The sequence below is a fragment of the Labrus bergylta genome, chromosome 2 (genome assembly GCF_963930695.1).
Source record: "Labrus bergylta chromosome 2, fLabBer1.1, whole genome shotgun sequence".
Classification (NCBI taxonomy): Eukaryota; Metazoa; Chordata; class Actinopteri; order Labriformes; family Labridae; genus Labrus; species Labrus bergylta.
The window spans coordinates 2,643,030-2,657,809 of NC_089196.1; the positions used below are offsets into that span (position 1 = coordinate 2,643,030).

General features: G+C 45.6%; 1 protein-coding gene across 2 annotated transcripts in view; it reads right to left on the reverse strand.

Moving 5' to 3' along the window:
• Positions 1 to 14,780, reverse strand: part of kat6a (K(lysine) acetyltransferase 6A) — a 38,876-nt gene that overhangs the window by 10,420 nt on the left and 13,676 nt on the right. For both annotated transcript variants that reach the window (XM_020654810.3, XM_020654808.3), the window contains exons 3-10: positions 12,296 to 12,404; positions 11,004 to 11,119; positions 9,687 to 9,768; positions 9,362 to 9,476; positions 8,846 to 9,162; positions 4,757 to 4,869; positions 2,483 to 2,598; positions 2,027 to 2,168 (exon numbers count right to left, since the gene is read on the reverse strand). In XM_020654810.3, coding sequence (XP_020510466.2) covers positions 2,027 to 2,168; positions 2,483 to 2,598; positions 4,757 to 4,869; positions 8,846 to 9,162; positions 9,362 to 9,476; positions 9,687 to 9,768; positions 11,004 to 11,119; positions 12,296 to 12,404 — 1,110 coding nt within the window. The remainder of the gene's footprint in view (positions 1 to 2,026; positions 2,169 to 2,482; positions 2,599 to 4,756; positions 4,870 to 8,845; positions 9,163 to 9,361; positions 9,477 to 9,686; positions 9,769 to 11,003; positions 11,120 to 12,295; positions 12,405 to 14,780) is intronic.

Genomic DNA, 14,780 nt, shown 5'->3' on the forward strand with positions numbered 1-14,780 from the left:
GAAACAGAGAGAGAGAGAGACAGAGAAAGAGAGGGAGAGAAAGAGAGAGAGGGAGAGGGGGAGAGAGAGTGAGAAAGAGATAGGGAGAGAGAGAGAGAGAGAGAGGGAGAGAGAGAGAGACAGGGAGAGAGGGAGAGAGAGAAAGGGAGAGAGAGAGACAGGGAGAGAGGGAGAGAGAGAAACAGAGAGATAGATAGAGATAGAGATAGAGAAACAGAGAGAGAGAAAGGGAGAGAGAGAGACAGGGAGAGAGGGAGGGAGAGAGAGACAGAGAGAGAGAGAGAGAGGAAGGAGAGAGAGAGAGGGAGAGTGAGAGACAGGGAGAGAGAGAGAGAGGAAGGAGAGAGAGAGAGAGAGAGGGAGAGGGGGAGAGTGAGAGACAGAGAGAGAGAGAGAGAGGAAGGAGAGAGAGAGAGAGAGAGAGAGAGAGGGAGAGGGGGAGAGTGAGAGACAGAGAGAGAGAGAGAGAGGAAGGAGAGAGAGAGAGAGAGAGAGGGAGAGGGGGAGAGTGAGAGACAGAGAGAGAGAGAGAGAGGAAGGAGAGACAGAGAGAGAGAGAGGGAGAGGGGGAGAGTGAGAGACAGAGAGAGAGAGAGAGAGGAAGGAGAGAGAGAGAGAGAGAGAGAGAGAGGGAGAGGGGGAGAGTGAGAGACAGAGAGAGAGAGAGAGAGGAAGGAGAGAGAGAGAGAGAGAGAGAGGGGGAGAGTGAGAGACAGGGAGAGAGAGACAAAGAGCTGGAAAAAGACAGAGAGAGAGAGAGGTTCAGGTTGGCAGCTTTCCAGCTGTCTCTGTTCTCCTTCGAGCGAGGATGGACTGCAGAGCGGGGAAACAGAAGCTGCAGAGGCATCGGCCTGCAGACAACTTAACCCTGAATTAATCTGCTGCTGTGCAACGAGGCCCAGAAAACCAAGTGTACTGTAAACTGTGATTATGAATTACCCTGGATGTCAAGTTGTCACCACCTGAAGTCTTATCAAGAAGCTGTATACAGAACACTGTTGACAAAGTGCTGGTGCACAATCGATATCATTCATCCCTGACAGTGAAAAATATGTAAAACATAAAGTACATCGTTTGTAAATTGACGAGACGACTATCACAACAAATCAGTTATTCATCACTTCTTTGTCTTAAGGCCCTGACACATCAAGCAGACGGCACAGACCTGGTGGTGACGAAGGCTGCCTGTGGCGTCGCCTCATGTCTTTACCAAAAAGTTGCACTAGAACACACCGCAAAGACTACAGCCGACGGCCAACCACCATGTACGTTCTGCTCACGCGTGAGAGGAAATAACTCTCCATGCCAGCAGGGGGCGGTAGTCTGTTGTTATGATACAAGACCATTTTCACACCGCTGTCGATCACCACTCGTATTAGAGGTAGACTACTAATGGAGAATAATGTCTGATAAAAAGTTGACAATGGAGCTGGTGTTGTCAGTCCTTGGTCTTTTAGTGGAAAAAGAATAGAGGCAGAGGAGACAATAAGGAGAAGCCACACTAATGGGTGAAAGCATGGATACTACAGAGACATGCTCAAGGGGCTTTCCTGAACCTGAGAGGAGAGCTGGAGAGAAATTAAACCTCCCAACAGCCAATCAGAGAGATCCCTCTCACTGACCACTAGCGCCGAATTGGCCAACAAAAGACAGCACGGGGGACGACGGGTTGCAACGGAGCAGGACACACTGCAAAATCTAGAGCGACGACCGCTCAAAGACGGTCCAGCTAGGACAAACAGCCGACGATCTGCTTGGTGTGTCAGGGCCTTTAAGCCTTAATTATACTTGTGTGTCAACTGCAAGCCCTGTGATCAGTGAAAATTAAATAAAAATATGGAAAACATATTTCATGTTTCATTAAAGGAGATTAAGAGAGACTTCAGTGGATAAGTTTGGGGTTGCAGTGGATTTAAGAAGGAGTGTGACTATGACAGGGGTCACAGTAACCTCTGACCCACGAGTCACAGAGCTCTCACTTGTTTCTTAACTTCCTGCATCACTGGGTCCGTCTTTCTGAACTCACCTCAAACACAGAGACGTCGTCCTTCCTGTAGATCTCGTTGGCAGGAGGGTGGAACCAGCTGCACTTCTTCATGTGCTGGTAGAGGATGCTGCGACTCTTCATGTAGCGCAAACAAAACTCACACAGGTAGAGCTTCGGTAACCTGACAGAAGAAGAAGAGAAGAAGAACAGAAGAAGCTGTGAGGAATGGGTTTTAAAAAAGGATGACTAAGTGTAGCTGAGCTTTTATTAATTCTCCAGATTGACACATTCCCTGATGAAAGCACATTCCTTTAAAGGCTGATTGTATTCATCATCTGGATCAAATTACCTCCCCTGCTCTGGCTGGTTACCTGCCAAAGTAGGTGGTACTGTGAACGATGTTATAATTAAGCGCCGTCACGCTGATGCTAATTTCCTTTCCGCCTACGAGCAGCGCTAAGAGAGCTGAGGTTATTATTCTGCTGTGCCTCTTACCTGCTGTACTCCTGGGGGTAGGGAGACGAATACCACGTCTGGATTTCAAACTTTCCAAACTCGATGACTGACGGGCAGCGCATCTGAGGGTCTGGTGGACCCGTCACCCCTACTTTCTGTTTGGGGTGAGCAACAAGGAAGAAGGAGACAGAAAGGGAGAAATGGTCAATACAGTGGTTCAGCAGATCAGGGGACATGTGGAAAGCAAAGGGGCAAAAGATAAATCAGAAATGGTCTACACCTGAATAAGGGCCACTCAGAGAGCTTCACACTACCGCTCACACTTATCCTATCAACCGCACATTCACAGTTTGCATTCATATAATTGAGCTGCCGATTGGAAGATGACCATCTCTACCGTTGAGCCACAGCCATTAGATGTTAGACTTTCAGATGACAGGAATGAAGCATTTCTATAATTCAACTGGGACGGAGATAACAGGAGCTGAAAGGACTGATCAGAGAGAGACATAAGGATTGACCCTTAAAGGTATGGTTAGTCCACTCACAACCCTCAACTCTATCCGTCCAATAAGACAGTCAGTGTGATAAATGTTCTCCTCGTCTCTGTGATGCAGCAACTCCTTTTACTGTTCAGGGGAACCACAGCCTGTTTCACAGCTTGGATATCTACTGACTGCCTTTGCTCGTCTTACACACCAGCAGAAAACACACACTCACAATTCACTGGTGCAGAGGACATCATTTAGGTAGAGGATACAATCAAACCAGAACATATGTCTCAGGATGAAGACGGAGGCTACCTCTCCATGCATCTTGCTAAACGTCGGCACTGCTGGAGAAGCACTGCGAGCAGGTAAACAACTTGTATGATCAGCACAGCCTGCAGGTGGAAGTTATTGCTCCAGTTATTGCTCAAGTTATTGCTACATTGACCACCACTGTGAAAATCCACTTCAAGTTTTTAAGGGCGCACTCACACCAGGCAATCTGTACCGCGCTAAGCATGTTTGACCCTGAAGTCCGGTTTGTTTGACTTGTGTGAGTGCTTGGTTTGGTACACCATCTTGGCCCTGACATGGTGTAAAGGTGTGCTTCAGAAAGGTACAGTTTCACTTGCACAAGCGCAGGCACGGGTACACAATGTGGACATGACGTATAATCAATCCCAGCCTCAATTATTGAGAAATCCCCGAAACCCTTCGGTCACTGCCTAGATCCAGGACAAGGTGCAACGGGGATCGGGCTTTTTCTTTGCCCCCAGACATCCATCTCTCTCACAGTATTGGTGTTTTTAAAACTCGCCTTCAAGACATAATTATACTCAATTGCCTTTAATGTTCAGTAACCCCGTCAAGCACAACAACCCATAGCTCTGTTAGTCTTGTGTTACACTGGAATTAACTGTCACTTGTTGTTTTCTTTAAATTGTTGTTGTTCTTGTCTGTTACTTTCTAATGCTTTGTTTTCTGCAATGTTCAGCACTTTGGATCAACTATGTTGTGTTTAAAGTGCAATATAAATAAAGTTGAGTGGAGTGTTACGGTTGTATCTGACTAAAACGACTCACAATAAGTTCCTATTTGGACGTGGGATAGTGTCATCACACCAGCCCTGTGACGCTTGTCCAACAAGACACTCCCAGATCACAGCATGAACAGACACATTCATTAGATGATTAATGTATTCCTCTCTGGTCCTCCAGACTCGGCTGACATGTCATTATTACAGACGCCCCGTTTAGAGTTCACTCTTAACATAACAGTTTATTCAACATGTACAGTATCAACAGCGCCTGCCTCCAGGGGGCAGTGTTCTCACCGAGCAGCGGTTTAAACAGCAGTGTGGTGAACGTGCACATCTCTCCATCTCTGAGTCAAAGTTGAATCCTACTCTCACCTCTGCTCATGTGCGCTGGATCTGTGGTCGAGGCTTATTATTGATGCAGCTGTTCTGTTTCAAATTAATTTCTGTCTTCTCTCTCACACAGCTCATTGACTGTTTCACTCACAAAGCGTGCCCTCAACTCGCACACATCGTTTAGAACGGTGACTCAATTTCTCACATGGAGGCTGCTGTTGACTCGGCGTCTCCTTTCATCGTTTAAAATCCAGCTCCCCCGGCTGCACACATAACACCACGTCTAATCACTGCATCCTGTCTCAGCCTCAGACAAAGCACGTCCCCTCCCGGGCTCCCCTGCTGATCCTGTCTCACTCCACACTATTGGCCCCCCTCCAGTTTTTTCTCTTTGCATCCCCGTTCACACACAACAAGTGTTTCTTCAGACATTTCATTTATCCATCAGTGTACCTGTAGTGCCAGCTCCTGGATGTGTCTGAACAGCTCGATGTCTTTTTCTGTTAGGTTCTCATGACCGGGCAGTTTCTCGTCTTCGTCCCGCCAGTCGCTGCCGTCCTGATTGTCTGGGGATTGAAAATACAGAGTCGTCATTACATTATAAAGAAGGGCAGGTATGCTTTGGACTGGGGTGACCCCATTAGCGGAATTTTCTCTCTTTCTTTATCTCTCCTCCACATGTGACAAAAAGAAACAGGGAGACAAGGACCTTTAGTAGAGTTTTAGTTGACAGATGAAGTGACAAGTTTGTGCTTTTCATTCTTGTTTATGTCTGCTTCTGTTACACAAGATGATGATGGCTGTTATTTGTTTTGTATTGCCTGTTTTTTTTTTCTGTGTTGGTTTGTTTGTCTGTTCCTGATTTAATTTAATTCGTAATTTATTCTATGTATTCCTTTTTGTTACTGCGATGAATGTCAGAGCACTAGGGTGTTAAATAATCTTTGTAATGGTGAAAAAATCTATAAAAATCTATAAAAAAGAAAAAAGGAAATACAGCCGCGGCTCATTAGACAGCTGGTAGACATGGAGGTGTAAATGCATGGTTAACCAGTTTACTTTAAACACACCTAGACAGTTAGACAATTTGTTCTTTGTAAAGTGGGCGGTTCCTGTGAAACAAATTAGTTATTCAACACTTCTTTGTCTTAAGCCTGATTTATTCTGCGTCTAACTTGCGCCGTAGATCCAGGCAGCCCTGTACCTACGGTGAAGCCTTCCTCTATAGCATGGCGTTGACCTCCTCAAAAATGTAACTACACATTGAAACGAAGCATCTGCAAGTCTGCAAGATTGGTCCGCTGGGTAGCATCGTATTTCCTGCCTTTACAACGTTTCTGGCATCGCCGTCGTTTTCAAAATGCAGCAGAAGTTACGCTACAAGCCAGTTTAAACAACGGCTGCTCCGTATTTATCAGATCCAACTCAACATAATATGCTCGCTTTCTGTCGCCATGGTTTCCTACACAGATGCAAGCAGAGAATGTGGCCAAAGTGAAAAAAGGCGATATAAGGAGCAGAGAAATCGGACTGCCAACCAGTGTTTCTCTTAGGCAGATTAGTGCAGAGCTATGAAGACACCAACACACGAGTGTGTAGAGCTCATGACGGAAGAATAACCCCGGCTTTAGTTACAGACTCTGATCAGTGAGTGTGAGTACAGTCAACTCAGGAAGTTAATATCCCCACAAAACAGGGTTGGAAATTAACTTTTTCCCCCCACCTGCCACTGTGACTGGAGGATTCAAAAACGACCACTCACTCATTTTTTTATACCTGCCACTATTTTAACTGGCAGCTAAATCCAATGAGGTATGATATCAAATCAAGGTTTACTGTATTCAAGTAATTGGCTATGAAGGGAAATAATTCAACAAGAAAACACTCATGTTTTTTATCTCGCTCATAAACAGAAAAAAAAAAAGTGTATTTTTGTTCATTATCTTGAGGTTGGTAAGAGTCTCCATTGCAGCCATGTCCTCGTAGGTTCATTTAGATTATTAAGCTGCAAATAAACGTCGACTGAGAGGCAAGATAATCAATTTGTTGTTTTCAAAGCATGTGTTTTATTAACCCACCCATACCAAATACGGGTGAAGGGTGCTGATTTCCAATCTGCCAAAAACACAGGAAGTGGGTTTCCATGTTGACCTTCTAAAATGAATAAACTTCCTACTGGTCATATTTGTACTCGATGTGAGCTTACAGGTCCAAGAATTATGTAAATCATAGACACGTCTTGTTTTGGAGGTCTCTACTAAAACAATTAAAATTTAATCCTGTGTGATGATTTCCTCTGCGCTCAGCAAAGTCTACAGCGTGCAGTTTCTGTGCAGCTCTGTAGCTCCTTTAGTCTGTTGTTGGCTCTCTTACTAGCTACAGGATGCTAGATGAGCTCTCAGCCTGCAGTGAAAGTTCTGTAGTACAGACAACCAGCACCTCCGCTGGTCACTCACTGACTTTAACTGAGGAGCCGTTCAATCAAACACTTCACAAGCGTTATATACTGCACAGTATACCACCGCTTTCCTTATATACACAATCATGACCTTATGAGGGTGACGGCCTCGTCTGTGTGGCTGTGTGTCACCACAGCTGGAAACAAAAAATGAATGGAGGTGAATTTTCATGAACTGTTTGAACTACAGGAGTCCGAGGGGAGCCCCCGGAGGAAGTTGAAGAGGGAATCTCCATTTTTCCACGATATAAACCTCCACAAAAACTGCCCGTGTAGTTTATGTGACCTTTTTTATTTAAAACATGCATGACAGACTTTTGAGAATTCTGGTTTGTTAAAAAACGGCTTATTCATTATTCAACCAAGTCTTCGTCTAACTGGGTCAAAAGCAGACACGGGTACCGCTGAAGTGAACGCTCTCAGATTCTCCGTCTGTCATTGTTCTGTGTGTGTGTGTGTGTGTGTGTGTGTGTGTGTGTGTGTGTGTGTGTGTGTGTGTGTGTGTGTGTGTGTGTGTGTGTGTGTGTGTGTGTGTGTGTGTGTGTGTGTGTGTGTGTGTGTGTGTGTGTGTGTTTTTGGCTTCAGAGAGCTCAGTGGAAAAGAGAACGGCATGTGGCCACTTCAAATCGAGAAGCAATTTCTTTTGAAGCAAAAACAATAATTTTTAATTAAGGCTGAAATCTCACTCGGTCCATCGTTTCCTGAAACTCATCCTCGGGGTCGGATCTTCTCTGTGGGCACAGAGGATTAGGGAGAGCATGCTAAAGATACCCTGTCTTCTACTGATGGAAATCATTTGAATGCAACTTTTATCAAAGTGATGCTGTGGAGGGTTTTTAACATGTTACATGTCATGCTTCTTGAAAGGTTGCTGTTTCAGTTTGTATCATTAACGATAAAATCCTGTGCATAAACCCACTTCTAAAACCTTCTAAAGGTGTGCTGCATCTTATACACCGATGTGACCATGACATTAGTATGAAAGGCTGAATAACATGCTGTCATTGCCACAAATGCAGTCACAACCATCACACACTGCTAGCAACCTGACAAGAAAATTCACCTCCATTCATTGTTTATTGCACGCTGTGCTGGGAAACAAAGCGACGCAGTTCAGACCATCTTTTCTCCCTGACGAGGTCATAATCATTCACTTAAAGTAAACGTAGATTTCGAGTGACCAGCAGAGACTGGATGTGTGTCTGTAGGCTACTTCACAACTTTCCCTGCAGGCTGAGAGCTTAACTACTGTACTGTAGCTAGAAGTGAAAACAGATGACACTAAAAGAGCAACACAGCTGCACAGAAACTGGACATTGCTGAACACAATAGAAATCATCACACAGCAAGAGAGTTAATACTTGTTTCTCTTTCAGAAACTGACTGCGTTTTATATATCGGTCCGACTTATAGTCCAGATTGTACAGTAAATGTTTTTAATGTCAGCTAGATTCGTTACTTGTGATTCTTTGATTTGCATTTGTTGTATACTGTGAAAACAAGCATGACCTACATTTCACTCAAAGTGTTAGAAATGATGGTGCTGCAACGTTTTGCATATTAGCTTTCATTTTACACAGGTGAGTATCTATTCTTTGCTCAAGTTATTTCTGATTTTAAAAGTCACATATTCTGTAAAATCCACTTCCCCATGTTTCTCTATCTCTAATATGTGTCTCTAGTCCGTCTACAAACCCACCAATGATGAGAAAAGTCCATCCTCTCCGTCTTTTACCTGCTCCACTTTTCAGAAAATGTGTGCTCAAATAGGCCGTTTGGAGATTTTCCCTTCATGACATCACAAAGGGCAGTAGCCCCTCCCCCAGGTGGGTGACACTCCCACAGCTAGGTGTTTGTTCTGCCCTCTGAGTCTGCCTTCTCACAGTAAACAATAGGACATGGAGCGAGAAAGACCGAGACACCCAAGCCCTTCCAGAGAGGGGGCGTGGTCAGACACAGCTCATTTACATATTTAAAGGTACAGACACAGAAACAGCCTGTTCTGAGCAGGGCTGAAATAGAGGGGTTTATAGACATGATCAAATACAGGATCAGAGTGGATTTAGTATCTTGCAGGATTTTACCCCCTCTGTCGTCGCCTTCTCCTTTACGACTGGATTTCTTCCGGATGCGACACTGCTGGGAGTAGTCCACCACCTCCTGACGTGCCTTGCGGCCCTCGGGCGACGGCGTGAAGAACTTTGTGAGCGCGTCGATGAGGCCCTTGGTTTTGTTGTTGAAGCGCAGGCCGCTCTGCGAGAGGTCATCGTCGTCCCGGAGCGAAAACAGAAGCCTGTCATCGCCCGGGTAACCCTCGCAGGAGGAGCTGGAGGAGGAGTTGGCCGAGGCCGAGCGCTTCCGCCGACCTCGACCGCCCAGCTTCTTGAAGGGCCGCCCTGGCCTGCAGAGGAGAAGAAAAGTGGATTCAGAATCTCATAGCCTACCAAGCTTGTACCTGTGGCATGACAGCTGCACCCTCCTCTATGTTTAAACTAAATATCTTTTAGCACATGTTGGAGTCGGGAGTTGGCGGTACAGCAGCCTGTTCGTCTGCACTCTGTTAAAAACAGACACACGACTAGCTGAAGGCATTTCTTTACCTGTTCTTGGGCCGCCCCAGCGGTGCGTTGTAGCGCCGTTTGATTTGTGCTGCCTTCTCGTGTAGAAGCTTCTTTCCCTTTTTCCTGGGTTGGCAGATTTGACAAATCCACATGCCTGCAGGAAGGGGAAGAAAAAAGGCACAGGCTCACATAGACTGAAGTGGATTAGACGAGACAGTGCAGATACCAACACGCTGTGGGAGGTATCGCATACATTAGCACTTAACGCTGAAGCGTTAGGAGCTTCATCAGAGCTGGAGACAACAGCTCTGTGCAGACAGGTAGAACAGATTCAAGTTAAGGAGGGGTGAGCGGTTAAACTTACCTTTTGGCATCCGTGTGAGGGGAGGATCGCAGCACTCCATGTGGAAACCCCGGTCGCAAGAGTCACAGAACAACATGTTGTCCTGAACAAACATAAAGTCTTGATGATTATCAAAGCCTTTAAATGTGTTTCAAGTGTGCCAAGTTCCAGAGATCCATTACGATGGTGAGGTTTAATACTTGGTGAACATACATGAACACATCACAGCTGGGTGGGGGGGGTTGTGGTGCGCCGTGTTTGAGGACTGATCAAAGCTCAAAATCTGCTGATCTTTCCTCACATGCATGCTCTTAAAGTCAGGGTTGGTAATTTATGAAAACTGGCATGATTTTGAAAGTGGGATTCCTTCAGTGCTACGTCTGCACCCCCTCCCCTCTGTGCTCCCTCAAAAGCCACGCCCCCTCTCTTCCATGAACAAGCGCCGTTTCTCCAGAAGTAGACCTCAGCTCATATCTTACATTGCGTAGAAACTACGTCGTCTCATGTCTCATTCAGCAGTAAGTAAACTCACAGTATAAACTCCTGAAGTCATCAGTGACGCTCTTTGAGTGTGAGCTAGAGCACACAAGAGGTAGAGAACGAGCAGGGAGACAGGGAGGCGTCTGATTGGTTCATCAGATTGGTACCTCGTGGCAGACATTGATCGAAGTTTTTACAGGATTACAACTGATACAGTTGACGGATTTTCTTTGTTCCTTTTTCAAAGAACCTGAGTTATTAATTTCTGTCAGGACCTAAAGACAATTTCAATTGGCGCGCTGGTGGTGCAATGGTTAGGGCGCGCGTCCCATGTATTGAGACTCTCGTCTCGAGCGGTAGGCCCGGGTTCGCTTCCACCCGTGGCCCCTTTCCGCATGTCATTCCCCGCTCTCTCTCCCTGGTTTCCGACTCTATCCACTGTCCTCTCTCTGCATTAAAGGCACGAAAAGCCCAAAAATAAATCTTTAAAAAAAGAAAGAAAAAAAGTGGATCTGGTGAAAATTAACAACCCTGACTTTACATATATTTGACTCTCTCTCTCAAATGTGAAGCATCCTTTGAAGCATCCAGCAGTATTTGTGTTTTTATACCCTCCTTCTAGATGATTTTCATGCAGATAAATGCCCCTACAAACATTAGAATAACAATGATTCCTCCCTCCTCAGGAAGCAGGAAATAATGACATCATGCTGAGGCAGACTAAAATTAGCTCAATCCCAGGCAGGACCGCCGACATGTTGTTCATCTGCGTCTCTATCTGGATCCAGAGCAGAGAAGAGAGATGTTCAAAGACACCCTTATGCTGCCGGCCTGCCGTTCTTCACTTCATCCACTCACCGCGTTCTTCCCTTGATCCTGACAGCTGCTGCAAGTCTTGCATTCGATGCACTGCCACCACAGAGCTTTGACTCTTGCTGTGAGCTCCGGGGAGAACTTGAGACAGGACGGGTGGCCTGCAGGTAGACACACACACAGACAGAGACAAACAAGTGAGCAGACGACACACAGAGACTTTTAGTCGCCTCTGACTGACAGCTGTGACCCATTTGCATCATTTTAAGAGGAAGAGAAAAAAAACCTCCTCCTCCTCTCTGAATCAAAACTGGCTGCATAAAGAGCGTTCAAACATAAATGACAATCTGTCAGCGCGGTGCTTTTTGCTCCGTTTGAAGAGCAGCAAACAAGAACGCCATGTCTGGGACAGAACCCCCCCACAGAGGGAAGAGGAGGAACACAATCTCCCCTGCTTTCAATCAGAGATATCACAGCTCCAGTAGAGAGAAAGAGATTTATCTGGGAACATTTACTTATTTGTTTCCATTTATTACACTTATTTTATTCAAGATTAAGCATCCCAACCCCGGAGAGATTTCTACTTCTAGATTTCCTGAAGTAAATAAAACATGTTCCTTAGTTTCTCATTTTAGGTCCCCGTGTCCACCTGACGCTTGTTCCGGGCAGAGAAGTGCTGGCTGTGCACTCGGGAGGCGTTTGCATGAAACGTTTTTGCGCTAAGAAGAAAAGTGCAGCACGTCCATCTTGTCTCTATGACAACAGTCTGCTGACAGCCACTGTATGACCAACACTGCTCCGTAACTGTTTACTGCATGTTATATATTTGAGATCGTTTTAACCCGATCAGACACAGAGAGAGGAGGATGTGGGTACAAGACACGATCTGTATGCGGCAAAACTATGAGGAATATCAAACATTTGGAAAAGAGGGATCTCCTTGGTGTGTCAGGGCCTTCACACTGACGACGTGCTGAACCGACGTCACTTTTATTTACATCCCGTGCGAAGAATGCAAAAAGAGGAGGTAGGAAATACACGGCGCCAGGTTTCATTGCCTTTATTTTAAATCCAAAGTCTGTGATTAGGGAAGTTAACCTGGCAGCAGTGTCGTTGAATTGTTAGTGTGTTTGTGTGACCGCTGAGAGCAGATCATGACCGATGTTTGACCTGTAGGTCTAAGAGGAAGGAGTCAGAGTTACTGAAATATGAACGTCACTGATAAAACCTTCTTTATTTAAACCTGACATGCAGACAGCTGGTTGGCTCTTCTTCCTTTGTTGGTTGTTTTGGCAGCAGAAAAAGTTAAAGCTCTGCTCAGCAAAGCAAGTACTCACCGCTATTCCCACAGTCGGCACAGGAGATGAGCTCCTCCGGCCTCTTATCGCGGTTCTGCTCCTTGGTGCCCAAACAGAAGCTGCAGATGGGGATTGGCTCTGCAACCGGCTGGCAGACGGACAGAGCAGAAGGGAAAGGAGGGGGGGAGGGGGGCACAGGAGAGAGGGGAGAAAGTTGAGACTGTCAGTCAACTTAACAGCGTAATTGTACAAATGAACACAACAACAGAGCGGCCTTGTGTGTGCTGCCACAGCGGATGAGAGGAGCTCTGTGTGTGTGTGTGTGTGTGTAAAACGAAGGACAGAAAAGTACAACGACACCACAGAGCGGGTGGATTCATGAACAGACAGTTTAAGATAATGAGGAGCCACTGAGAGCCACTGTGATTGCATTATTAATGTGACGGGTCATGTTAGAAGCTGCCATATTGTGCCGGAGGTCTCCGCTGACTCCTTTTGTCGCCTGATCAGAGGCTGCAGCCGTTTTCACATATGCACATCTGGAAATCTCTAGAGCGTTTCAGGAGGACTTGACCCTGACATCCTCCTGATCTGGTTGTTCACACATGCACCTCACAGTGGGTGACTATCATAGTGATCGTGTGCAGACAGTCTATGGTCGTGCACCGATCACAGGATATAAAGGTCACCACCCCCTCCCGCTCGCTTGAGGTGAATTCTCCTGACTATATCCTGCTCCATCAACTCACTTGGACTAAATGGGCAGGCAGGAGATACTCTGGAAAAAGTCAGAGTGAAAAAACATTTTTTGCACAAAAAAACAACTTTGCAGGTGCAAAACCACAATAATTCTAATACAACGCGTCGTCTCTTCTTGGCACTTGGGTTATGTGCAATATCTAAGGGAGTCTACAAATACTGTGTGTGCTCAGACCCAAGGGAAACACATCATCTGATTTGCAAACGTAGCCAAAACAAAAACCACGTTTGTGTCCGGGGAAAACACTCCACATGTTGCTCCACATCAAATAGAAACAGTGTGTCCAATGAAGCTGAAAAATCACATCCCTAAAGCCCTGCAGGTGCACTTCACACAGGAACAAACAGAAGGGGGAGGGGGCAGCGAGCGGGGGGTTGACTCTCCTTGAAAGTTTCTGGAGCCTGGAAGCCCTGAGGGGAAGTGGTGGCTTACTGCTACTTTAGAGTTTACCACCAAGTTATTTTCAGCAGCACTTTGTGTTTACTGCCGAGCATCGGTGTCAAACACTGAAGTCAAATGTGTGTTGGAGTCAGAACTGAAGCATAAATATATTTAAAACTTTCACATAAATGTCAGCTCTCTACAAATGATTTCGTAGCATCGAATGGCAGGTCTGTGTTTATTGGGCAGCATGCAAGGCTTAGTCGACTCAAATTCTCCTTTTGACCTTTTCAACTGAGATTCTCTGACATGGATCATATTTTAAAAGCTAAAACAAATCCGACAAATCGAGGCAAACTCAGGCAAAGTAACGAGCTGCTGATATCAGTCTCAGTGCAGATAGTCATGTTTAGAAGTCTTTCACTGAGCTGCGTGAAGACGGTTTGCATGCAGAGGGATTGAAGGTGATGTGGAGGGTTGGCGCCATGTTGCAAGACTTGTGTCAAGTAACGCAAATTAACTCAAACATATCATGCTTTGACATGCAAAAGGGAACTTAAAAAAGCAATATGTAACTCTGACACCAAGTGTTTAAAATAGGTACTGCAGTCTAAATTCTAAACATTGTAGAGAGCTGTCTCCCCTCCCCCTCCTCTCTGGAGCCACCATGTGGTGGACTCTGAAGCTTCAGTGTTTATCCAGCTCTGCATGGGTCTGTAAACCTTTCTGTGTTCTAACCTCTCTCCATTTTTCAAAAGCATCTCCAATATTGATCCTAGTTTGAGCATGTTTCTGCTCGTGGAGCTTATTAGAAACATGCAGAGGCTTTTTAGGTCGGGTACAATCACTTCTATCTGAATCACTTCTCTTGACCCGCTTCCATCACTGCAACACCTGTTGACCTGATAACTGCTCTCATATCTGACAAACAGAGGGGCGTCCAAAACGGCCGTGTGGGTGTGTCTTAAAACCTCCTACCTTCTCTGGTCCAAACAAATCCAGAGCATTCAGGAGCAGAATCTAAAGTTAGAAGGAGGACATACTGGCTGCTGCATTGTTGTCAGAGAAGCCAACACTTCAACATAGCATGTTTCCTTAATGATCAGATTATATAGTAAGGTAACTTTATCATTTCATTCTCTACACATCTTACTGATTGGAGCTTTAAGAAATAGGCTGATATGGAAGATCTGGATGGAAGATCTGTTGCTTGACTTCATCCACATCTGTATGTTAGAGCAGCAAGCCCAAACACCATGACATCTGGGCTGATGTTTGCCAGCAGGCATGTGAAAAAGTAAAGAGGTTTCTATGATCTGATGGGACGCTTTGCCCAAAATACTAAACTCCTATGCTTGGTTTGTTTCCCACACGAGATGTCAG